The sequence below is a fragment of the Enhydra lutris genome, unplaced genomic scaffold (assembly GCF_002288905.1).
Source record: "Enhydra lutris kenyoni isolate GAN:26980312 unplaced genomic scaffold, ASM228890v2 scaffoldscaffold41, whole genome shotgun sequence".
Classification (NCBI taxonomy): domain Eukaryota; kingdom Metazoa; phylum Chordata; class Mammalia; order Carnivora; family Mustelidae; genus Enhydra; species Enhydra lutris.
In genome coordinates this window covers 11,957,054-11,984,691 of record NW_019154125.1, presented here as the reverse complement: position 1 = coordinate 11,984,691, position 27,638 = coordinate 11,957,054, and the positions used below count along the sequence as shown (strand labels likewise).

Sequence of the window (27,638 nt, the reverse complement as noted above, 5' to 3'; positions counted from 1 at the left end):
TCTCTACTTAAAACTAGGAAGGCAACACCTAATTAAAACTATCCTCTAAAAACACCTTAGTAGTTGGGGACACTTGAGTGGCTCAGTTAAGCATCTGACTCTTGATTTCAGCTCAGGTCATGATCTCAGTCACGGGATTGAGCCCTACTTTGGGCTCTGCACTCGGCGTGGAGGCTGCTTGGGATTTTCCCTCTCTCTCTACCCCCCCACAGCCCTCCCTGCTCACACCCAGATGCCCACACTCTCTCTCTCTAAAATAAATATATAAATAAATAACCACCTTAGTAGTTGGGGGGGGGGGACCTTTGAAACATAAGGTAGAGCAGCTGTCAATATCTAAATAAAATGACAAAATGTGATACATGTTTAATAACAAGAAACTTTATTGAATTACAAATTTAAAAATGGATCACTTAATTTAAAAGTGTGACTATTTTAGTTTTATTCTTCCAAAAGTCATTCTTCCAAAAATGCACTTTATTTTTTAAGTGATAAAGTTAATCTGTGAAATAACAAAGTAGAGACAGGATGGTACCAGTGGGCCAATGCTCATATATGGGGTCCTAACATGAACCTTTAATGTTGCTTTCTGTATTACATCAAATTGATCTGCATTTTAAAAATGGGAAAAGGGAGCAAAGGGGAGTGCAAAGCATGTACTGAAGTCTTCCTATAGGAGTATGATAGAATACAGATTTAGCATGATAAAATGTGGCCTTTGTAAAAATGGCCTTTAAGATGTGCTAGAGCAAGTGTAACCTAAGGAACATTCCCTAAGGAAATCATTTTTTCTTATTCCTAACAAAACAAATGGTACACATGTAAAAAATAAATGTTAAGTATAAGATCTGTACTGTAAAACCAACTGCATTATAGTCCATATATTTAGTTTGTTGAACAACCTCATTCATTGTGTAACAATAAAAGACCAAATTCAACTCAGGACAAAAATATTTTCTATCAACCTCCATATGGAAAGACCACAGCTCTAATGATTTATATAGTCCTTAAACTTAATCCTTGGTCAGTAAAGATTTCCAAATCAAAAATCAAGTCATATCTGTTTATAGTAACTATACTGTACTAAAATGCTAATATTTCCTTCCAAGTTTGTCTTCCTATGAGGGGAAAAATGGTCAGAAGCTTTCATTCTTTGCCTATGCTGGGATTTATGAAAAACCTACTAAACTACAACAGTGTTCTGCAAAACTAAAATACAACTACAAAGTCAAACAGGTAAATAAACAACAAAACCAAACTGATTTCAACAAAGTCAAGTCATGTTTCCAAAAGTAAAATCTAGTAAGAAAAAGTCATAAACATGTACAAGAAATGATTATCACAGTTAGTTACAAATGCAAAATAATATCTAATTATCCCAGACTTGTGAACATAATAATTAAGATAATCTCATAGGCTAGTTCAAATATTATGTACAATTTAGATAAGCTGGTCAAGTATTATCTGAATACACACCACATCTGATAAACTTATATTACCTTTTCTCTTCCTTTACTATTTGTATGTATGTGCCAATATGGGGGAAAAATGTAATTTCCATTTTTATGTATTAACTGAGAAGAACAGTATTCCTACTGTGTGTGTTTGGACTTTTAAAAAGTTAAGGTTCATTTTTCCTTTCAAAAGGAAAAAAAAGTAAAAATAAATTGCCAGAAGTTTAACTGATAAGAGTTTAATATCAACTTACTATAAAAATGAAAAAAAATGTTTTGAAACAGATACCATACAATTATTATGTGGTCTCCCTACTGATCTGAAACTACAGAAGGCATTTAAGGAAGGAATGCTATGTCAAAAACCAAGACTAACCCAAGGGATGTATGTTACTTTAAAAATCTGATTTTCAGGTAAACTAGATGCTTGGCCTAGTTTTAAAGCTAATTACAAAATACATTTTTTAATGGTCCAGACATTTTGCCATTTCTTCCATCTCAACAGAACTGTCGAAAAAAAAAAAAAAGTATTTCATGAGATCTTTAAATACAGACAATGGGGTGTACCCCACCCCCCATTTAACATAGTATATACTTAATACTGATAAAAAAGAGGCATTTTTTAAAAAGATGTTGTACTTCTCAGACATGAACAGACACCTATCCTACATGTTTGTCTTTTCCAATTTACAATCAGTAGGAATATATAACTGAAGAAATACTATCAATTTTTTTTTTATCAAGTACCCCTCTTCTTAATGTTTTTAGGTTAAAAAAACAAATTTAAAAAAAACTGAATTCCAATCTTGAACTTCTAGAGTAAGCCATCCTTGGGCATCAGCTTGCTACATTAAATTGACCTTTCTTAAATCCAAGAAGAACTATGTCAAAACTATGCTGCAAACTGCCTGTATTCAAAACCAACTGCAATATGCCCCATAATAATAGAAATCATCATCATCATCATCACTATCATCCATTATGCAAAATAAATCTAAGAGCTACCTAGAAAAGCCAGACTTCTCAACAGAACTAAAAATAAAAAAATAAAAAAAAAAGAATGTCCCTCTCTTTAACCAATGTAAAAAACTACTCAGGATGGGAGACACTATTTCAAATCACGACACTCTCAATACCAGACACTTTCAATACCAGTAACCTTCCCAGCTCAGAACTACATCTTTGTATATAATAAAATGAAGACTGGTCTCAACCTCTATGATATCTAGGGCCAAACCTATACCATAATTGTGGAGGATATTCCCCCACTGCCTAGCTTTTAATTCATTTCTGACTTTCAGAAAATGTTTTAACTTAGGTGAATAATTCAAAAGGGCTAAATAATTTAAGAGCATTAAAGGGCTAAAGCTAAGTATAGCTTTTAAAAAAAAAAGGAGAATCACATAAGCTTCACAAAACCAATAAATGCAACCATTTCAGGCACTTTTTAAATACAGTATCTATACTCTTCACTACAGCCTATGATGTAGATATTATTTACATTTAATATGTAAGAAAATTATAGTTCACTAATGATAAGAAGCAGAGTTCAAAACCTGTTTGGCTCCTAAGACTATATCCCTACCACATGAGTCTCCCTAAATACATACCCCTAGCACTCGCATCTCCATTAACAATAAAAATGGTCTCAGAAGTGATTCTTCTCCCAAGTTTAAATTATATTTCTGTGGCTCACAAAAATCACTCAAAAAGGGATCATTTAAATAACATACACTTGCCTGTGTGGGGCTCATTCAAAAGTACATAGGCGATATGAAGTCTCAGTGAAAAGCCTACCAAACCATGACAGTGCTCATCTGTTAATTCCTAAAATAAACACTAAAACCATCCTGTTGGATTTCAACAAAGTAATCTTTCCAGAATCAAAATCTATGAAGACAAGTAATACCCAAAATCTCTGAAGACAGATTTTCCGGAAGTATAAGAGTCAAAGCAATTAAATAAGCATAGTATATACAGGACTATGATACAGTAAGTGCAGTTAAGATTCAATCCTGTTACTCCCACACCAAAACCATATGAAGATAGGAAAATTAAATTAACATTCTTAATTTCTAATGGAGTACAATATAGTATATTCCTTTATAAATGGTTTGTCATGGACTTCAATAGTACTAGACAGCATGAGCAGATGTATATATTTAGATACCTAGGTAGTCTTATGAAAAGATGTGAAAAAATCTATTATAAATGGATAAAATATGAATATAAGAAAGTGTCATATACCTTCCATCGATTTCCACATTCATTGCAGACAACAAATGTTGTCATCGGTTCATCAGCACTACGAGTTTGTACCTACAGTAAAATCAAGTGAAAAATATTATTTTTTAAAATCCTAGAAAAAGTCTGACCTAAATAAGAACATTCTACATTAAGAGATACAGTAACCACAACAGTACCACAATAAAATGTATAAGAGCCTGAAACAAGTTCAAATAAGCTAAGTAATGTCAAAAAGACACATATTTCAAAACTTTATTTTTCTAAGTCATTGTTTGTCTTTTCATGTTTAATTTATCCCAGATAAGTGGGAAAACCTTCTAAAGTCACACACACTTTTTATAAATGGCTAATAAATATTTAAAAATTTCATCATCACTAAGAAGTACAAAAATGTTAATTAAAAGATACATCAATCTTCTCTTATAAATTAACAGAGATGTAAAAATTGTGACTATTTCATTCTGAAAAATATAAACTGTCACAACCTTTCTAAAAGTTAGGCAGCAACAAAGTAAGAGCCTCAAATATCCATTCTCTCTGACCTAGGAACCTGACATCTAATCTATTATAAGATGGTAACTGGAAACACAAAGACAGGTAAGTATCTGATCACAAAGTACAGATCAATATCACTAATCATTAGGGAAAGGCAAGTGAAAACCACAAGGAATTATCATCTCACACCTGTTAGAATGGCTACTATGAAAAAGACAAGAAATAACAAAAACTACTGAGGATGTGGAGAAAAGGGAACTCCTATACACTGCTGACAGGAATATAAACTGGCATATCCATTGTAAAAAAAAGGCCGGCAGATCCTCAAAAAATTAAAAATTATACTACCACACAGGAAGCCTGGCTGGCTCAGTTGGTAGAGCATGAAAGTCCTGATCTTGGGGTCGTAGCCCCACACTGGAGTGTAGACTTTAAAAAAAAAAAAAAAAAAAGGCAGAGCGAGCATAAAAAGTTAAAAAAAAAATCAACTATCTTATGACCCAGCAATCCCATTCCACAAATACATCTGAAGAAAATGAAATCAATACCTCAGAGTTACCTACACACTCACACTCACTGCATTACTCACAATAGCCAAGATATGAAAATAATCTAAATGTCCTTTAGCTGAAGAATGGATAAAGAAAAGTTATTCAGCCACAAAAAAGAAGGAAATCCTACCACTTGAGACAACACGGATGGACCTGGAAGACATGCTAAATAAAATATGCTAAAGAATGACAAATACTGTATGGTATCACTTATACGTGGCATCGTAAAAATGAATGAATGAACGAATGAATGAATGAATGCAGATTTCATAGGAACAGAGAACAGACAGTAGTTGCAGGGGCTGGGAGAAGGGGGAAATGGAGAGATGAAGGTCAAACTTTCAAGTAAAGGAGAATAATTTCTTTGGATCTAATATATAGCATAATGACGATAGTTAAGAGTAGATCTTAAGGAACTCACCACACACACAAAAAAAGTTAGCTATGTAAGGTAATGGATATGTTAACTATCTTGATCTTGGTAATCATTCCACAATGTATATGTATATCAAATCATCCCACTGTACACTTTAAAAACATTCAATTATATGTCAATCATTCCTCATAAAGCCAGGAGTTGGCGATGTGTGTACAGGGATGTTTGAGGTGTAATTTTACAGTAATAACACTGGAAACAACTTAAATATTCAACAGGGAAATAATGAAATAAGAGCATACCCATCTGATGGAATATTATACAGCTATTAAGATGTTTACAAAGGGTTTGGGTTTTTTTTTTTAATAATTAAAGGAAAATGCTTAATTATAGTAGTTAAGAGAAAAGAAATACAGTTCTGCCTTGAACTATGTGGAGGCAAAGGGCATCAACTCCTCATGCAGTTGAACATCCACAACAAACTCTCCCAAAACACAACTGCTAATAGTTTACTGTTAACTATAAGCCTTACCAACAACACAAACTGTCGATTAATACATATTTTGTATGTCATACCTACTACATACAGAATTCTTAAATCAAGCTACAGAAAAGATTTTAAGAAAATCATAAGGAAAATATATTTATAGTAATGGACATAAATATGTTGAAAAAAGTTTGTATGTTAAGTGGACTTATGCACTTCAAGCCCATGATGTTCAAGGGTCAACTATACATAAAATGGTTTACAGGGGTGCCTACGTGGCTCAGTTGGTTAAGCATCTGCCTTCAGCTTAGGTCATGATCCCGGGGTCCTGGGATCAAGCCCAATGCCAGGCTCCCTGCTCAGCAGAGAATCTGTTCCTTCCTCTCACTCTGCCTCTCCTCACTGCTCATGCTCTCTGTAATAAATAAAATCTTTTTAAAAAATGGTTTATAGGATTTTGCTACAACTAGATTAGAAAAACTTCACAAAATACTGCAGGCACCAAAACACCGACCACTATTCCTTCTAAATGCAGATTAAGGAGCGCCTGGGTGGCTCAGTAAGTTAAAGCCTCTGCCTTCGGTTCAGGTCATGATCCCAGGGTCCTGGGATCGAGCCCCGCATCGGGCTCACTGCTCAGTGGGAAGCCTGCTTCCTCCCCTCTCTCTTTCTCTGCCTCTCATCTCTGTCAAATAAATAAAATCTTTAAAAAATATATATAAAGAAAATAAACTAAAAAAATAAATGCAGATTAATGGGTGATTTAAATTTTTTGTTCATATTTTTCTTCATTTTCCAATTTTTCTATAAATAGGTACTTTAACTGCCATAAAAGTTAATATAGGGATGCCTTGGTGGCTCAGTTGGTTAAGCATCAGACTGGATGTTGGCTTGGGTTGTGGGACCTGGGCGTGGAGCCTGCTTAAGATTCTCTCCCCCACTTTCCCTCTCCATCTCCCCACCATCCCTCTCTTTAAAAAAAAAAAAAAAAAAAAAAGCTTATATGAACGAGAAACCCCACTCCTGAGAAAATACCCAAAAGAATGGAAAGCAGGGTCTCAAAGAGGTATCTGTATACAAAAGTTCAAAGCAGCAGTGTTCGTAAAAGCCCAAAATGTAGAAGTGTCCATCAACAGATGAATGGATAAACAAAATGTGGTATATACATACAGTGTTAATTCACCCTTTAATTCGCCTTAAAAAGGAAATTCTGATATATGCTATAATATGGACTATTTGTGAACATAACATAGTTTTCATTTGCATTTCCCTGATGATTAGTGATGCTGATCTGTACACATTTCTTTGTGCTTCTAATTACTATCTTAGAATAGATCAGGTATCAGAATTAAGCCAGGGACAAAAAAGGACAAATACTGTTATGTAGGTTCCATTTATACCTCTGACTAACTAGAGTTGTCAAATTCAGATACTGGTGGTTGCCAGGAGCTAGGGAAATGTACAGTTACTGTTTAATGGGTATCGCATTTCAGTCTTGCAAGAGAAAAAGAGTCCTGGAGATTGCAATATTAATTTGTGGCAAATGTATTTGCCACAAATACATTACCTGTATTACTACAATGTATTACTTGTATTACTACTCAACTATATATTTAAAAACGGTTAAGGTGTAAATTTTAGGTTATGTGTATTTTGCCGTAACTAAAATTTTTGAAACAAAAGAGAACTCAGGAAAAAATAATAATAAATAAGCTAATATGTTTTTTTTAAACTTTATCAACCATAATAGACTTCTGAAGTTCTCCACTGAGAACTACTGAAAACAAGGTCCCCAAAACAGGAGGTTTTCTTTCAACTGTACATTCCTGAATGAAGCTGACAATGCATTACATATATTAAAGTTGTAAGTTATTCTTTTTTTAATATTTTATTTATTTATTTGACAGAGAGAGATCACAAGTAGGCGGAGAGGCAGGCAGAGAGAGAGGGGGAAGCAGGCTCCCCGCTGAGCAGAGAGCCTGATGCGGGGCTCGATCCCAGGACGCTGAGATCATGACCCGAGCCGAAGGCAGAGGCTTAACCCACTGAGCCACCCAGGTGCCCCTAAAGTTTTAAGTTATTCTTAAGGTTTAAGTTATGGGGGAGATGAGGAAGTTGGGTGAAGGCAAGAACCTGAACACCAACAATATTGCATTCTGAATAAGATCTATTTAAATTTAGTATTGGATGATGAAATCCAGTGTATTTCCACCTTGAAGATGAGAAGCACACCATACTTGTCAACTATCAACATGATTTTTAACTCAAAAGCCCAAAGGAAGATAAAGAAAAGGCACTCTCAAAAGAATACCATTCTGGCTAAGGCCTTCAGATAAAAATCATTTGAAAGATCCTTCTGAAATATTCTCATGTATTTATATCTAGATACTTGCTAACTAGGGCCCGAAAAGTACACAGGTAGGAGGAACTTTTCGCTCTCTTGGAAAAAAGTTGATCTCCTGGTAGGTACATGTTAACCAAGAGTCAAACTTATGTCTATTATATCAGTTATTTTGCCAACGTTGGAAGTTTTCTATCTACTGAAGGAATTGATTCTAAGAAAATCATACCTCATCTTTAGTACTAGGTTCTTTCTATTAAAAGAAACATTTTTTATTATAGCTGATCATGTAAATATATTACTTCTTCATACGGATTTTTTTAAAGATTTTACCTATTTATTTAAAGAGAGAGAGCGTGTGCAAGGGGAGGGTGGTAGATGGAGACGGAGAGAGAACCTCAAGCAGACTTCACATTGAGCACAAGCCCGACATGGGGCTCGATCCCAGGACCCTGAGATCATGACAGGAACCAAAATCAAGAGTTGGACGCTCAACTGACTAAGCCACCCAGGCACCCTGACTTCCAATGTTTTAAAGACGCTTTGGCTTTAAATACCTTTCTATTTATACTTAATACTTCCCGCTATGTAGCATTTTCAGGACAGAATTTTTACTGCTGAGATGTTTCTGCCTAATCAAAAGAAAACCGAGCAATCCAAACTCAGAAAAAAATTTTCTTAAGATTTTTATTTATTTGACAGAATGAGAGCAGGAGAGCACAAGCAGTGGGAGTGGCAGAGCAACAGGGAGAAGCAGGCCCCGCCCCCCAGCCAAGCAGGGAGCCTGATGTGGAGCTCTCAATGCCAGGGCCCTGGAATCATGACCAGAGCTGAACGCAGTTGCTAACCAACAGAGCCACCCAGGTATCCCCAAACTCAGAAATTTCTGAAGCTACTTTCATATTTTAATATAATTTAGTGACTATCAGTAGTAATAGTTCTACAAAAAAAAATAATGAAATATCAGATCTATAACTATGATTAAATGAAAGACTCCGAAAAGATAGAAAGGACTTTGGATTGGTTAAATAGAGCATATCTGAAAATGGGTGTTATGTACTTTTAAAAACTAAAAGAGGCAGTTTATATAATGTGCTACCACATGTGTTTAGGAAATGGGGAAAGAGGCATGGCTAAATTTGTCAGAAGAGCATGCAATTCTTGATCTCAGGGTTGGGAATGTGAACCCCACGCTGGGTGCAGAGATTACTAAAAATTATTAAAAATAAATATTAAAAAAGGGAAAACAAAAAACATATACATATTTGCATATGTATGCATAAAACACATAGGAAGCCACAAAACAAACTAGTAACCTAATTTATCTCCAGGGAGGTGGGACCAAGTTGCTGCAGGCAAAAGTGGGAGGGGAACTTTCCACTCACAATTTTTTGTACCTTTTGAATTTTTAACCTTGAGAGTAACACCTTCTAAAAATTAAAAAAAAAAAAAAAAAGTAAAGGTTCCTTTCTACAACTTATAGAGAGTTTAGTAATACTACTTCCTTAACTGCTTAATTTTCTATCAATAAGAAAATTCAATTCCCTAAATCCATTATCCTACAATATTAACTGTAAGTTCTTCTTTAAGGAGAAAATTTTGAGTTTAGTAAATTACAGACACAGCACAAAAATAGCTACTTGACAAATGAAATTAATGACAGTGATAAACCATTTTTACACACGCATATACAACAAAAACAACCATTATGTGGCTGTTTTCAGCTATCTTTTTGTCTAAGAACAAAAAGGAAGGTTAGTTGCATCATATATGAAAAGTCATCAATACGTTGCAGAAAGGCAATCAATATCTGGAAAGCAACTAAGCAAAAGTACCCATGCTCCAAGTGAGGAAGAGTAAAGAACTTTTCTTAAATTATATGATCCTGCCTAATAAAAAGAATTATAATCTATTTATACACTAACCATTAATCAACTGCTCAACTATTAGAGAAAGAATATGGCCATTTCAGTAAATCCCTACAATGATTTTTATAAATTTTACCTGATACAGCTTTCACAGTAACAATTTCCATGAAAGTATAAATATATCAACTTATTTTCTATTAACTGGAATGTGTTAGTATTAAGAAAGCATTATCAGGGGCGTTTGGGTGGCTCAGTTGTTAAGTGTCTGCCTTTGGCTCAGGTCATGATCCCAGAGTCCTGGGATCAAGCCCCGCATCAGGCTCCCTGCTCAGCGGAGAGCCTGCTTCTCCCTCTGCCTGCTGCTCTCCTGCTTGTGTTCCCTCTCTGGCAGTCTCTCTCTGTCAAATAAATAAATAAAATGAAAGAAAGACACAAAGAAAGAAGGAGGGAGAAAGAAAAAAAGAAGAGAGCAAGCAAGCAAGCATTATCAAAGTACTGGTAATTATCTTTACTACCTGTTTTGAAACAGGAGTTGCAAGCATTCTATTTATGTATTTAGTTTTAAATGGGTTATAACTGACATACAATATTAGTTTCAGGTGTACAACACAGTGATTTGATATTTTTATACATCATAAAATGATTATCTTTATATGTTTAGTTACTCTCTGTCACTAAACAAAGTTACTACATTACAGACTATATTTTCCATACTGTGTATTATATCTTGTGACTTACAAATTTTATAACTGGGACGTTTGTACCTCTTAATCCCCTTTACTTAGTTCATGCAACCCCCCACCCTTCTTCTCCAATAACCACAACAACCACCAGTTTGTTCTCTGTATCTGAGTATTTCAATTTTTTTTCTTTTTAGATTCTATAAATAAGTATGTGTGTGTATGTATGGTATTTGTCTTCCTCTGACTTACTTGACTTAGCACAATACCCTTAAGTATTCTTACATGAAAATAAGAATCTATAAATAATCACAAACCTGTGTGTAAGTACAATTCTTCTTTTTACATTTGCCACATGTGAATAAGTCAGTCTGGGTTCCACCCGTCTTGGCCATCTGATGCTCTCTGATGGCTTCTTTGGTCAAATTTTTCCGCATCTCTTTGAGTTCATCACTAGCCATTTCCTGTGAGGGAGGTGGCAATACCACTCAGTTATAGGCAACTCCTATATATATCCTGAATGTTTTTTATGTTCTATTAGCTTAATAAAAATGGAACAAAAACCAACTTTTAGAGTTTTAAAGGTGAAAAATTATTTTTCCTCCAAGAACTCAGAGTTTGCTTTCTTTTAAAATTTCATCAAATACTTTTAAGTTTCTATGTGAAAATTAGATTTAATTACTGCTTAAAGGTTTATAAACAATGTAATAATACTACAGCAATGAGCACCTCTAATACCCAGATTGTTGTCCGCACCACTGTCCTCCCCAAAAAGGAATGAGGGATCTTTGGAGAAGCATCTGGTTCCCATTTTGAACCAAGAAATGCACAGGATTTGGGGCGCCTGGGTGGCTCAGTCAGTTGAGCGTCCAACTCTTGGTTTTGGCTCAGATCATGATCTCAGGGTTGTGAGACCCAAACCCATAAAAACTACGCTCAATGCGAAGTTGGGCTTGGGATTCTCTTCTCCTTCTCCCTCTGCCCCGCCCCCTGCTCACACTCTATTGGGGAAAAAAAAAAAAAAGAAATTCACAGGATAAGCCAGGGTCATCCTTTTGTGCCAGAGAAGAATGGAAGCTACTAAAGACTTTTGTGGTTGAGTCATATGGATGAGGAGCTAATATGAAGAAGCTCCCATTAGCGAAAGATAGGACATTAGCCAAAGATAGGACAATTTCTTCAGCTATCAAAATAAATTTCTGTAAAGAACCAATCCCCACTGAATAAATAAAAATGTCACAAGCCCATGATGATACCGGAAAAGAAGAGCACAACCATACAAAAACGGCAAGAAAAGCCCCCAGTGGCAATTACTAGGGCACCAACTCCTCATTCTGGTAACTATTAACTAAAGGAAGAGTTTCAGACAACAGACAACATTTACTTGCCTTTCGTATCCAAACCAAGAGGTCACCAAGTGCCTGAGTTTACAATGGAAAATGCTTCTTTATCAAAGAAATCTAGCTAATATATGTGAAAGGAATGACAGAACTTTAGAAATCACTATTTTGTAACTCCTGGTAGTTTAACCAATTCAGGTAAGGAAATCAGTGGATGAACGCATTAGATGAAAGGTCAAAGGAGAACTTTACAATGGAGGAATCAGGCTGTTAATATCCAAACCCACTAATCGAGCTCAACATACTAACAGTAGAACAAGACATTATGTGTCTCCTGATGCAAAACAAAGTAAAAAAGCACCAATTCCAAAGTATTATGTGGGGAAAACAGGTGAATTTGTATGTTATCAAACCTATAGAACTAGATTCCAGTTCACAGAAAATAGAGGGGACAGAAAAGTTAAATAAATAACATCATAAGGGGGCGCCTGGGTGGCTCAATGGGTTAAAGCCTCTGCCTTCAGCTCAGGTCATGATCCCAGAGTCCTGGGATCGAGCCCCGCTCAGTGAGGAGCCTGCTTCCTCTTTTCTCTCTCTCTGCCTGCCCCTCTGCCTACTTGTGATCTCTGTCAAATAAATAAATAAATAATCTTAATTAAAAAAAATCATAAGGAGGAGATAATTCATACTGTGGGATACAGAAGTAAACTGGTTTCTTCAATAGGTCAGTGTCATGAAGAAAAAGGGGGTCCGGGCAGGAGAAGAGACTGCAAGAGATTTAAACACATATATACAAAATCTTTAGAGAACCCAACTAAAGGTATGTGCAGACTGGAATCCTGATACAAAGAAATGTACAATCAGGAAAATATTAATATATAAATTAGGAATTGCTGTTAGCTTTGTTGGATGTAGTGATGACAATGTAATTATGTAAGAAAAAAAATTTTTTTAATTATATTTTTAAAGGTATCTCTCTTAGGTTTATAAAGGTAAAAAGATACAATGTCTGGGATTCGTTTAAAAACAACTCAGGGGAAAAGGAAAAAAAAGGGATAGATGAAAAGGGTCATAAGGCACCTAGGCAGCTGCCTTCAACTCAGGTCATAATCCCGGGGTTCTGGGATCAAGCCCCGCATCAGGTTCCCATCTCAGCGGACAGCCTACTTTTCCCTCTCCCTCTGCTTGTGTTCCCTCTCTCACTGTGTCTCTCTCTGTCAAATAAACAAATAACAACTAAAAAAAAAAAAAGGGTCACAAATTCTATTTTTAAAAAGATTTTATTTATTTGTTTATTTGGAGAGAGAGCACAAATTGGGGGGGTGGCAAAGGAGAGAAGTGGACTTCCCACAGAGCAGGGAGCCCAATGAGGGGCTCAACCCCAGGACCTTGGGATCATGACAGCTAAAGGCAGATGCTTTACCGACTGAACCACCCAGGTGCCCCAAGGGTGACAAATTCTTAAAAATACGTGAAGCTTAGGTGATGGATATAAAGGAGTTCATTACATTATGGTCTCTAATTTAAAGTTTTATGTTATTTTAATGAGGTTTTAAAAAAATGAATGTTAAAAATATAATAATTTTATTAGCTATATAGAAACACAAATTTATTCTCTTGGATGTGTAATAAAATAATGAGACTACAGATTACGAACAGCTGTGTCTATAAAGAGCAAGCTCTGATTTTCGTTTTCTCAATCATTCCCTAAAATTTAAGGAACAGTCAATAAGATGTGACCAATTTTATGGGGTTTAACCATGAAAAGAACTTGGGAGGTTAAAAAGCCTGTTTGCAATTAGATATTCAAATCTTCAATTCCACGTGAATCCAAAATAAGTAAAAACAGTTTAATTTTTAGACAATGATTTAAGGCAATCAACCAAAGATCATGGTAAAATTGTGGAAGAGACAAAGTACTGATACCAACAGATTTAATCACCTAAAGTTATGTGTCTAGTACATTATACATATAAATATAGCAAAATAGCAAATGATAATTTATTATAAATATAGTACTTACAAAGTACTTTATGATTTATACATACTTTTCACCTAACATCATGGAAATGTTCATATATACTCACCTCTGCTGTCATTCTAGCGAATAAGTCAGGAGGAATATTTCCACACAGTACATTTTTCCTTAAATTTGGATTCTTAGCATCTTTAAGATTTGATATTCTACTTCGTACTCTATTTTTGTATTTCATGTCTGTATTCCTTATTTCTTGATAAATAGGTACTAGGCCGTTAAGGAAAAAAAGTTAAATTGTAAAGGTATTTTTTTTTATTTCACCAAAGTAAGAATTCCTAAAATTTCTAAGCAGTTCTCCAAAACGGTTTCCAACTTAGATTAAGCTAACAGGCAGTGTTTCTACCTCATTTCTTGATCTGTAACTGGCAAATAAAAGTGATCCTACTTTTATTACACTATGAATGAGCAATGCTTTCTTCTTGTTTAATGTCAGCAGCACACAAATTAGAGACATTTCAAAAAGTAACTTAAGTACTCAGTCTGAGTGACAAAACTTGTGAAAAGAAGCCTGCATTTTATATAAACTTTCACTTGCTCAAATCTGAATTCTACAAAGGATCCTAAAAGGCTAGATGACTACACAGTTCCTTTGGGGGCCCTCTGGGAAATCATTCACGGTGCCCTGAAGGTTCATTTCCTCCCCCAGCTCAGCAAGAAGCTAGTTTACCAGGGTTGTTTTTTTTTTTCCTCAACAGAACAGGTGAACCCAAAGAGCAGCATACTTTCTTTCCAACAAGGCCATTTCCAAAACTAGGACAGTTCCATGGTGACATGGTCACCCAGATGTGCACGACCCCTCTCCCAAATCCCCTTCCGTGGTGCCCAGGACAAACATACTTCCTTCCTGGGTAATGAACTCAGGGGACCCCACATGCTTTGCTGAGATCCCCCCAAATGTCAAACCCTACTACACATGTATAGTGTGTGTGTCTTCCATGCCCTCCTTCTGCACAAGTTCATCTGAGATGCCACATTCTCAATTTGCAAGGCAGAAAAATAAAAATACTATCAACACACATGTTTTAATTCTGAGTAACAAGAAAACAAGAACAAAATGACATGGATAGCCCGATATCTTGTCCTTGCAAAATAATACAATGAAGACAGAAACTGAAAAATCAAACTCTAAATTCTATACAGAAAGAAGAAAAATAGTTAATCTAGCAGATTATTTAAACAATCATGAATATACACACAAAGGATATCTTCCTCAATTTGAGATCCTAATTCTTCCTCATCGGCTCCAATAGCGACGTAGTCATCTAAACACAGGCACAAAGAATTGTCAAAAATAAGCAATTATGACATTTAAAAAAAAATTTCAATACAGAGTAAATTAAACTGCATTCCTATTTCTTAAACCCCATTGCCCTAATAAAGAGTCCTTTTTGTTTAGTTTCATTAGAATCTGATCTCTTTCCTACCCACTAGACTCCTCCTCTGGATTCACCTAATGTCCACAGTGCTCCTGCATTGATGATTCCTTATCCCTCAGGAGTGGGGAAGTAATTGATCTAGCAGGCAATTCCTCAATTCACAACTCCATAAATTCTGGTTGCTCCAGCAGAGAGTAGAGAAAGTTATAGAAAGAAATGTCTTGTATCCTGTGACTCAGGCTTCAATGCAAAGAAACCATTCATTTCATCTGCCAATCACATATATGGACACACTCAGAAGACTCCTATGCAAATATTCAAATGGATAGAAGGAAATAAAAAGAAACTAGGAAGAAAAAAGAAAAAATATATAAAGAGACAACAAGGGAATCAAAATAGAAAGGGCAGAGTAAAGAGAAAAACAGGTCATAGTAACTATGGTACAGTATAATAGAAAAGAAAAGGAATGAATTTGTATAAGATGATAAATATTCCTGTATATGAAACTTTTTTACATAAGAATGAATAACTTCAAATTAAATTAAGGCTCCCATATATATAAAAATCAAGATCTCTTTTCCACTTAAAAGAAAGTAAAAAATGGAATTATGAATATAAAACTTAAATACTATATGTCATACTAACATTTAACAATGGGACCCAAATACAATACCATTAATGCTCAATCTGGGAGCAGAGTAATTACAGTTGACCCTTGAATGACACAGGGATTAGGGATGTCAACTCCCTGTGCAGTCAAAAATCCACATATAACCTTTGACTCCCCAAAGACTTAACTAGTAATAGCATACTGTTAACCAAAAGCCTACCGATGATGTAAAGAATTAACACATATTTTATATATGTACTATATACTGTATTCTTACAACAGAGTACACTAAAGAAAAGAATGTTAAGAAAATCATAAGAGAAAACACATTTACGTATTGTACTAGTTTTGTTGGAAAAAAAAAAAAACTTCATTATAAGTAAACCCATGCAATTTAAACTCATTATCCAAGGGTCAACTAGGGTTTGTAGATTAAAAGTGGGGGAAAAGAAGATTTGTGAAAAACCTTTAAGTTACTATGATCAAGGGAAACATCCACATATTAGAAAGGATCTCCTTCTTGGAACTTTATAGTAGCAAGCAGAGGCCCCACGATGCCTAGTGCTCTCTGCCATCGTTAACCCCTATGTGCCACAACATCTTCCTGAACTAAGCAGTGCAAGCAGCTACACGAGGAAGCCACTGGCGAAACAGAAATATGGAGGTGGACATGGCATTGGTGGTGGTGAAGAACAAAGGACCAGGAAATGAAACAGGGTACACTAAACTTACCTCCCGTTCGGAGAGCTGCGGCCAGCATCTCCCTACACTTTAACCGTACAGAATCAGAAGTGCTTGGTGCCCGAGGAAAAGATGAAACATAAGTATCTCGAGCATTTGTCTCATCCTTTCTGCTGCTTACGTTGCCACTGGAACTACTAAAATACATATACATGCACACACCAAAAAGAAAACAGGAAAAATTCTCTTAAGGTAACATCATTACTATCACTCTCTAAAAACAAAAATTTGGGGCATAAATAAGATCGTATTCAGCAACTCTTACATGAAAAAAGAAATTGCGTGCATATAGATTTCTAGAAAGTTAAAGTTTTAGGAAATCTGAGACATGTTTCATGGTTTTCTTAACCAATTAAACACCTTGATTATCCTTTTAAACATTAAACAATATTTTTAATAAAGAAAATACACATTACAGCTCAATACAATAAATGAAAACAAGGATCTGGGTTTTGAGAAAGGTGAGAGGATGATACCAGAGAATAAGAAGCTCTCGACCAAGACTAGAGGGGAAAAAACAATGCTTGAAAAACCCTATTCCAATTAGATAACCGATGAAGTTTATATTTAAAACACTCCCTTCTGGATAAAAAACGTGTAGTAAAAAATGAATTTTAAGAATATGAAAATGTCTCCCCGGGGGCTAATAATACATTGTATGTTTATAAAAAAATTTAAAAAAAAATTTTTTTAAAGAATATGAAAATGTCTCTTTAATTCCTCCCTAGAAACATCAACTCAATCAGGACAGTTTAACAGTTTTCCAGTCAACCTAATCATTTCAATTGCTTCTAACTTCTTAAAAGTCTCACCAAAATATTTTCTGTGCGGTTGTAATTAATGTTTATCACACTGAAGATATTTGCCACAAACCTTTCCAAAGACACCAATCACCAGCCACAGAGTAACTTGCTGCATTCCTCCAAAGAGATCCCGCCTCCTCTTTCTCCACATAACCCACTATCAAAATGCACAAACTGATCCCGGTGGGCAGAACAGTCCTTCTGTATACCTTTTACATTTAATCACCTCCTTCCTGAAGCCTTGTCTTCTCCAGAAAGAGAGAGTGTGAGTAAGCATGCATGTGTATAGATAAACACCAACCACTTTGTCAGACTTCATATGTGATACTTCAATGTGTTGTGTCAATAGGCTCTCTCCCTAAATTTCAATTCCATAAAACAGACAAAAATATACTAGGAACTCATGCCTTCTCCTATATCTATTTAAAATAGCTGCATACACTTTTATGTTTTATATCCAAGACATGAAGTCAGCAACTTTGAATATAATACAACTGAAAGATCTGTTAAAAATTTTGTAAATTATAGCCTATACTTTTCAAAAATATTATGGTCATGATAAACAGTGACAGACTGAAGAAATACTCCAGATTAAAGTAAACCAGAGATGACAGCTAAATGCAGAATGTGATCCTGGATGATATTATGGAAAAATCTTTTCCTCTGCAATAAAATGCTTTATTGGGAAAACCGCTAACTTATGAATATGCCCTACAGATTAGGAAAAAAGCACTTTATTAATCCTAACTTCTGGATTTTGGTATCTATATTGTGCTAGATGTGACAAAGAGTCATTGTTCTCAGTAAACACACACTGATGTACCTAGGGATATAAAGGACTCTCATTTAGTTCAAAATAAAATTATTCATGTGACTGAGTATGTACACACACATATGTGTATGCATATACACACACAGTGGCAACTGGGAGTTCTTTGTTCTGTTCTTACAATTTTCTAAAAGTCTAAAACTATCTCAAGTCAGAAAACACTGAATAAATTTTATAACAAAGGATGTTCACCCTTTAGCTTACCTCTTTTATTATCAAGTTTAGTTAGTTCTAATGCATAAGACAACAGTGTATGGAATACTAATTACTGTTACTGAACCAATGAGGGGTACATTATCACTTTGGGGAAAATACTAAGACATAAATTAAGTTAAAATGGGTAGCCTAAAACTTTAATCCATCAGAATCACTTGAAAAGCTTGATAAAAACATTTCTGGGCCCATCACCACAATTCCATATTTAGTAGTTCCAGGGTGAAGCCCAAGAATTTGCTTTGCTAACAAGCTGCAGGTTCCCTGCTATTCCTGGGACTACACTTTAAGAACTACTGCTCTACATCCGAGTCAAGTGTTAAAACACAAGCTTCCCAAGAACAAAGAAACTGTATTTAACCTATTAGGCATATTATCTACAACATCAACATGCTAGATACTACACAGTTCATTCATTATATGTGACAGGAAAAGAATAAATGCAAAGGCCTCATGAAAGCTGAGGAATAATTGGAACCCTTCATTACTGAACTTCACATTTTAAGTTCTTATGACAGACAGCTAAATTGAGAAGGAAGAAATTCGCATAAAAAGAGAAACAGATCCAGGCCCCCCCCCCCCCAAAAAAAGAACAAAACAAAACTAAAAAAGAAATGTGGTAAATAAAGTCAGTAATCACTTGAATCCTTAATTAATACCTTAATATCTTCATTATCAATTCTATTAGTGCTATCCCAGGGATTCCATTCAATTAAGTTCACTGAATACAGTGTAAGTAATTTCTCCTTATTTATTTGGTATCTTCTAAGTCTCTTAAATTCCGATGAAAATCTTGTAAGAAACCTTAGAATATTCTATCTGGCTATACACATTTACTAATTCTGTTTTTGGTTTTTTTTTTATTTTATTTTTTCAGTGTTCTACGATTAATTGTTTATGCACCACATCCAGTGCTCCATGCAATACATGCCCTCTTTAATACCCATCACCAGGCTCATTCATTCCCCTACCCACCTCCCCTTCAAAACCCTCAGTTTGTTTCTCAGAGTCCACAGTTTCTCATGCTGCATCTCCCCCTCTGATTTACCCCAATTGACTTTTCTTTTCCTTCTCTTAATGTCCTCCATGTTATTCCTTATGCTCCACAAGTAAGTGAAACCATATGATAATTGACTTTCTGTTTGATTAGAAAATAGGAAGAGGAGTATAGACATGAGACCATAAATAAGACCACGGAGGAAGTGACAGTCAAATACAACTATGACTTCAAACAGAAATGAATTTCCATAAAGTGCATACCTTTCTTCTCTTGCTTCAGGGCTATTCTGTGATGTAATTGCAGTATCTTTTTTCTTTTCTTCAGGGTCTTTATCTGTTGATGGTCCATCTGAAAATTAGGAAATCCCTCAGTTGTTAACATTTGTTTAAAAAATTATAAAATGGAACTACTTCACATTATCAAGCTATTGATGCAACAACAACAACAACAAAAATCCTAAAATTTCAAAAGTAAATGAAGTTTATGCAAGCTCTTCTATTAGCATATGTACTTGGGTATTTTTCACAGTACATGCTTAGCATTCCCAAATAAACTCCCTCATTTAGTGGGAAGCACAAATTCATATGCCAACGGGAATCTAAAATGGCAAAAAATATACTTAAAAATAAAATCTTTTAAAACTAGTAAATAAAATAAATCAATGAAACAGAGAAAAATATACAGAACAAAGGAAAGAATACAGAAATAATATCAGTACTGTCATTTTAAAAATGAAAAGTGCAAAGCATATATAGCAATATAATTTTAACAATTTTTCATGAAGTCAAAAAATTTGAGGTAGTATCCAAAATGTATATAAGTTATTTCTGGGATGGTAAACAAAGAACATTTTCATAGAAAAGACTTCAGGATTAGTAAAACCTACCTAACACCTCCTCTATCTTAAATAATCTGTAAAGTAATATAGAGTCCACAAGCTTTAAGAGATAAAGAGGTGTAAAACAGATTGGGCCAATGCAATTTTTTAACAATGAAAAGAAACATACATGTTTAAATCAACCAGAACTGCCTTCTGAAGCTGGGTTCAGAAAACGTTTGGATCTACTGCATAAATTATCCCACTTATCTATCTACATTTTGATCCCTACGTAAGTAATAAGAGCTACATAAATACTTTACTTCTGCATATCCCTCTGTACAGCATATAAAAGAGCATACATATTCAACTGTTTAGTTAGTTTAGTTAGTTTAGTTTAGTTAGTTTTAGTTTAGTTCAGGACCACCTAGGTAACTTTTAAGCATAACCTAAAGCTCAAGCTCCTATCCTGATCCATTCAATCCAAATCTCTGGCAGTGAAGCATGAGCATCAAAATCTTTAAAAGTTCCCCAGATGACTCTAATATGCTAATCTAGATAGAGGCTAATTGATAGAGAGTGGTCTAAATCACAATTCTAAGAACTCATCTTGTAAACGTTAGGGTTACCAAATCCAAAATACAATTCCAGTCCCCTATAATATTGTGTAAGTTTTCACTTACTAATTTTATTGCCCCTTTTTATTCTCTACAATTCATTTCCAAAGACTAAAGCTGGAAGAAAACAAAGATTACTAATGACATTAAAGAATGTAACAAGGACTAGAAAATACTCCAAAACTAAAAGGGTAGAAAGCATGTGAAAGGTGATGTAACAATGCAATACTACCTAACAATGCAATCATACGGATCCCACACACAGCTCTAACGGTGTGAACTGGTGAAATCCTTTGAGGAAGCAGAGCAGTAAGAGATGTAAACAGCCTTCAAAGCATTCCTACTATCTAAATATAGTGTCATGAGCAACAGAGCAGACCCAGAGAGAAGGAGTCCAGCTCTGGACTGAGACTATCTGCAGACTACACCTCACCACCAATCCAACTGTGCACAAGATGCTTAATCTCTCTTTATCTCCATTCCTCTTTAGAAAATGGGAAATATATTGACACCTAGTACACTGGGCTCCTGGGAGGGTTAAATATATCCATATGTTAAGTATTCAAACTATGCTGCAGTGTAGCAGTAGTAGTAAATCTTCTGGAAATCTATCTAGTAATCTATAGAAAAAGTTTTAGGCAGAAAGATGTTCGTCAAGACATTATTTACAATAGCTATAAAGTTAAGAAAAACATATCTAAGTGATTAAATTAAGGCAAGTGATTAAATTAAGGCATAATCACCCAGTGGATTATTCTGAAGCCAATAAAAGTGAGTTAATGATGATATAAAAATATAAAGTTTTTTTCATTAAAAAAGGCAATATAAGTAAATATACATACAGTATAATTATAGTAGAAGCAAAATCCATACACAAGGAGAAAAATGGGCAAGAAATGCAACAAGATATTAACTGATGGTTGTATTTAAAGACAGACTTAATGATTTCTTTTCCTCCTCCAATTCTCCATATTTAATGAACATGGAAATCTTTCAATATTAAAAAAAAGTTTTTAAAGGAAAACTTCTCATGAGATCAGATACCTCCAATAAGTATAAAAGAGTAGAGCTTCTTTAAATTTAAGATTAAATGAATGTAACTACAATGTCCCACAAAATGTAAACCATCTTTCCAGAAATAAACAACATGTATATGGTTCTCAGTCAACTTTCTATGGCAAATTCTAATTACTTCAGAATATGGAATAAGATTTAAAATTTAAATGAATTACAAACATAAAGTTTCAGTTGGTCTTTAAAGACTAGGTTTTTTTTTTAAGTTTTTTATTTTGAAATAATCTGACACTTGCACCAATGTTTTAGAATGATGCAAAAAACTTTACTCAGGCGCACCTGAGTGGCACAGTCGGTTAACCATCCAGACTCTTGGTTTTGGCTCAGATAGTGATCTCAGAGCCCTGGTACTGCGACCTATGTCGGGCTCTGTGCTCAGCATGGAGTCAGCTGGGGTTTCTCTCTCTTCTCCCTCTGCCCCTCCCCACTGCACACTCTCTCTCTAAAATAAATAATAAATAAATCTAAAAAAAAAAACTTCACTCAGATTCCCCAAGTGTTAATGTTTGGTATACTCACTTCCTTATTCATTCATCACTGCCCCCTACTATACACATACATGTGTGCTATAAGTACACAAACACGCACACTATTGTGTGCACACATATTTCTTTTGAACCATTTGAAAATCCGTAGCAGATACCCTGCTCCTTAATCCCAAAATACTTCACTATGTATTCCTCAAGAAAAAAATTCATTTATATAACCACAGTAAATAATAAGTAAATTTAACAATGATACAATACTGCTTACTTACCTACAGACCTTACAAAAAGGTCTTTATAGCAATTTTTCCTTTCTGGTCCAGAATCCAATACAGGAACATATATCATATTTAATTTTCTTAAGACTAAACTCTTTAAATTTTAGAGGCTTTACAATTTTTAGTTCTTAGTTTCTAAGCTCTTGGAAGTAATAGATTTTTTTGTTATTACTACTACTGCCCTTGAAATTTTCAAAATTTCAACTTTTTCTATTTTTCGTCCATGTAAGGCTAATACCTGCTTGATTCCATGCTGGGGCAGGGAAGACAGATGAACCCAACACACTTTTTGGTTCCAGAATATAAAAAAAGATAAAACTTAAGGGGTTTGTCAAACAGACACAAGAGCCAATTTGAGTGGGTGCCCATTAGTCAAATCTGGGATAATATAAACATCAAAATAGTAATAACAGTAATGAATTATAATCCATGTTATAAAATAGGAATCCACAATTAGGAAAATAACAGGCAAGTAAAAGGAGGACTCTTTCTTGTAGTAGTAGAATGTTGATTTATAAATATTGAAGAAGCAGAAGAGTTAGAAAATCACAATTTTGCAACTAACACTATAAAGAACAGTTTGGGCAAGAACTGGTTGATACTAAATGGCGGGGTGGGGAGAAGACCAAAGAGAAGCAAGATAGTTTAAGAATCTTAAAATGTCTTTCATAAAATGCCTATCAGATATAAGAAGGAAAATGATAAATGATAGTGTATGCCTTGACTGGGTTATCAAAATTAACAACATCAATGCCTCTAGATGTGACAACCTCACATCCAACTACAGATGCACAATCTGATCTAATCATGAGAAAATAACAGAAAAAGTCCAAATCAGAATTATTTTAAGCTGCTATTAAAAACACCGATGAAAAATAAATAAATAAATAAATAAAAACAAAGATGAGTGCTTATATTCTTCAAATTGTCAATGTTATAAATAACATGAGAAGGCTTAAGAACTCTTCCAGAGCAGAAGACTAGTGATCCTAGACTTGTTCTCAAAGGAAAAAAAAAGTTAGAGGACATCAGTGGGACACCTGACAAAACGGGAACCTGCCCTGTAGATTATAGTACTATACTGATGTTAAATTTCTTGAATTTCCTATATTATGATTACATAAGAAAATAAACTTGTTCCAAGGATATAGACACTTAAGTGCTGAAGGGTAAAGCACGATAGATGAAACTATTCTCAAATGGTTCAGCAAAAGTAATTTGTGCGTTTGAATATATACATACAGAGAAAGGGAAAAAATATGACAGAACAAAAATGGCAAATGTTAAAAATCTAGAAAAAGATACATGTGAGTTATTTTTATTATTTTTTATTATTTTTTATTTTTTATTATTTTATTATTCTTGTAAACTTTCTGTAAGTTAGAAAATTATTTCAAGGAGCACTTGGGTGACTCAGTTGTTAAGCATCTGCCTTCAGCTCAGGTCATGATCCCAGAGTCTGGGATGGAGCCCCGCATCGGGCTCCTTGCTTGGCGGGAAGCCTACTTCTCCCTGTCCCACTCCCCCTGCCTGTGTTCCCTCTCTCACTCTGTCGCTCTCTGTCAAACAAATAAATAAAATCTTAAAAAAAAAAAAAGAAAAGAAAATTATTTCGAAAACCTTTTTAAAAAGTATGACAACTTTCTCATGGGCAGAAATTTTCTTCTTAAAGAGAAGTCCAGTTCTAAGTATTAAAAGACAAAAAAAGCTAATTTTGACTAACTTAAAAAAGCAAAACCCTCAGGGATGTCAGACTAATGCCACTCTCTTTTAATATAAGGCATTGATTTCAATACATTTATATTTGTAAACAGAAAAAAATACAAATACCAAGTGTTTGAGTAAGCCAGATCATAAATATATATAAGGGAAGATCAATTATACCTAATAACTTTTTCCAGGATTTGATGAGAGACTTTGCTAAAGATGTAACTTCTTCATCTGTACTCTGCTTGCGAATAGCATTTACTGACATTCCAATTCTTGTGGACTGCAAAGCAATGACAAAAAAAATTGCATAAGCCATTTTATTTCAGACACTTTAGTGTTTCATTTTCTTCTTTCCCATTTTCCTGTGAGAAAAAACCTGTTATTTAAATTCTTTAATACTATATTAACATATTCTTGTATATTATATATATATATATATTCTTATATACGATAGAATTAAGATACATGCGTCTTTAGATCAAATACTGGACTCATTGAGGTTATTACCATAGAGATCTGTAAGCATATAAGCTGCTACTGTAATAAGGCTGGTTAACCAGTAAAATGAAATCAGTCTTTCCATAACTCTAAAAGAATAAAACATAAAATGTTTGTATTTATTTGTAGGCCATCCTGAAGCAATCATGACTAATATATGCACTTCTTTGTTTCTATATATTCTTCAACATAGATTACTCCATAAATCACCTGCTGAGACTTCAATGAGAATACCCAAATATTACCATCGATAGAGGTTTAAAAGCATTTTTTTGCCCAAACCAGCAAATAATCACAGAAATTAAAATGGACGTCACAGAATACAGTAATACATCATGTGGTAATATTATTGTTATTTATTATTCTTATGCCCAGGATTATGCTGGGAGCATCCATATATTCATTAATCTTCCTAACAACCCTATGAAGTTGAGATCATTATCCCTACTTGTCCAGCAGTATTACTAATTGGTAAAGCTGGGATTTTAATGCAGGTCTGCCCACCCCCAAAGTCCATGCTCTCTCCTGCACACCAATGGCTTTCAAATTGTACTCAAAGAACACAAAAGCTATGACAGGCCAATTAAGGATGATAAATAAAAAATGGTAAATTATTTAGTAAGTTCAAGTTGTTAGTAGACAATCTTTCAAAACATACAGTCAATGGAAGAAAAAAACAACAAAAGGAATTGTTAGTGGCAAAAAAAAGGGGAGGTGGGAATCCCTGCTATAAACTTTAAGACAGAGTAATAAATGGGTACTTATGGTTTCCTGCTAAATTATTCAGTCTTCTCAACAAAGAGATTCAAGACAGAAATTGGTTCAAGAATTTAGAGTATGTGTTTGGCTGGAATGGCCTATGTTATACCTATGGAAGGCTACGCAATGCAGATAAGGTTTCATAGTAGAAAGATAAAGGGGACTCTGCAATTCTAAAATCCAAAAATGTTTTGTGCTTAATGTTTTGGGAGGGTTTTCCCCCAAAGAAAGAGGTTTATTGTTTTAACAAAATGCTCTCAGCACTTTTTTTAGAGAAGAAAATACTTTAAGAACTTTAAAACTTTTTAGAACTTCTCTAACACTTGGATACAGAAAATTTTCCAGAAGCAAGTGCCTGGGCTACATGGCATAGCCTACAATTGTGTGGACCCAGAGCTGTCCTACTGGATGCAGCTAACTGCTTAGAAGCCAGGCTTGCACTTACAGCCACCATACCAAGTGTCTGGTCTGGCTTCTTATCCTGATGCCTTCAGCACTCCTTCTCCAGCACCCATTCACAGCTCTTCCTCACTACCACCTCACAACCCACCCCACCAACCTAGACAAAAACCTACTTTTGGAATGAGTCAGGGAAATCATCTGAGTTACTAACACAGTTCTGAAGCTTGCAGTTGATATAGACTGGCAAAGAAAATGGGATTTTAGGAAGGAGAGGCAAGCAAAGATATAAGGAGAGCATGAACAAATCGTGTGCTGTGCATGATTGCTTTTTAATTGTCACAGGATGTTTTCATCACTAAAGAGTCAATAATTTCCTGCTTAAACCCCATGAAAACCCATACAGAGACTAAGCATCTGTAACAAACATGCTTATTTAAGGAAGAGATCATCTAGTCAAAAAATAGTAAGAAATGAGACTGCTAAGGTAGACTGACAAAGATCTGGGTAGGTTTTCCCTCCATTTTAAAGAGGGTATTTGGGGAACAGTAGAAGAAAATAGACAGAGAACAGGATTATTAAGCTGTATTACTTTGATAACCAATTCTAGATGTACCTCTAAGAATTCTCTGGATTCTGGATTTTTCCTAATACCAGTGTACTATAATTTACAGGATGTAACAGGTGGCCTATAAAAAAAAATGTTGTGTGCTCAAATAACATTAAGATTGTAGAGCTGAGGCGCCTGGGTGGCTGTCGTTGGTTAAGCATCTGCCTCTGGCTCAGGTCCAGGGACTGAGCCCTGCATCAGGCTCCCTGCTCAGCAAAGTCTGCTTCTCACTCTCTCTCTGCCCCTCCCCCTACTTGTGCATGAGCTCTCTTTCTCTCAAATAAATAAATAAAATCTTTAAAATTATTAAATAAATAATGCAAACAAACAAAAAAGAACTATAGAGTTACAATGCTTCTTGACTCCAAAACTAATGAAGGTTTTTGAGATCAATTATACATTGTGAAATTCTAGACAGAGAAAATGTATGCTTTGCCCATGTCTGGCCATCTGATTTCTACAGAACACCAATTCTGCAATTAGAAAGATGCTACCTTGGTCGGTACCTGGGTGGCCCAGGCTAAGTGTCTACCTTGGGCTCAGGTCATGATCCCAAGGTTCTGATCCCAGGGTCCTAGAATGGAGCCCCATGTCAGGCTCTCTGTTCAGCAGGGAGCCTGGTTCTCCCTCTCTCTCTGCATCTGCCTGCCACTCTCCCTGCTTGTGCACACTCGCTCTCTCTCTCTGTCAAATAAATAAACAAAATCTTAAAAATAAAAAAATTTAAAAAAAAGAAAGACACTCCCTTGGAAAGATGGGGAAGGCATTAAGCAGACTTAGGGAATCAGCTGCACATTTGCAGTAAGGCAGAAAGGAATGAGCAGTGAGATTAAGAAACACTGTCAGCATCACAGGAACTAAGCAGACTTGTATGTTCTAGAAGAAGAATCATCTTTATGATCACTCATGAGTTTTTGCCAAGATGATTTAAGAAAGCCACTA

General features: G+C 35.0%; 1 protein-coding gene across 1 annotated transcript in view; it reads right to left on the bottom strand.

Moving 5' to 3' along the window:
- Window positions 1–359: 359 nt before the first annotated feature.
- The window catches only part of LOC111155444 (transcription elongation factor A1), a 40,089-nt gene continuing 12,810 nt past the window's right edge, over window positions 360–27,638 (bottom strand). Inside the window, exons 3-10 of the mRNA XM_022515605.1 lie at window positions 24,605–24,710; window positions 19,710–19,797; window positions 16,596–16,741; window positions 15,083–15,139; window positions 13,927–14,081; window positions 10,817–10,963; window positions 3,702–3,773; window positions 360–1,961 (exon numbers count right to left, since the gene is read on the bottom strand). Coding sequence (XP_022371313.1) covers window positions 1,953–1,961; window positions 3,702–3,773; window positions 10,817–10,963; window positions 13,927–14,081; window positions 15,083–15,139; window positions 16,596–16,741; window positions 19,710–19,797; window positions 24,605–24,710 — 780 coding nt within the window. The 3' untranslated portion in view covers window positions 360–1,952. The remainder of the gene's footprint in view (window positions 1,962–3,701; window positions 3,774–10,816; window positions 10,964–13,926; window positions 14,082–15,082; window positions 15,140–16,595; window positions 16,742–19,709; window positions 19,798–24,604; window positions 24,711–27,638) is intronic.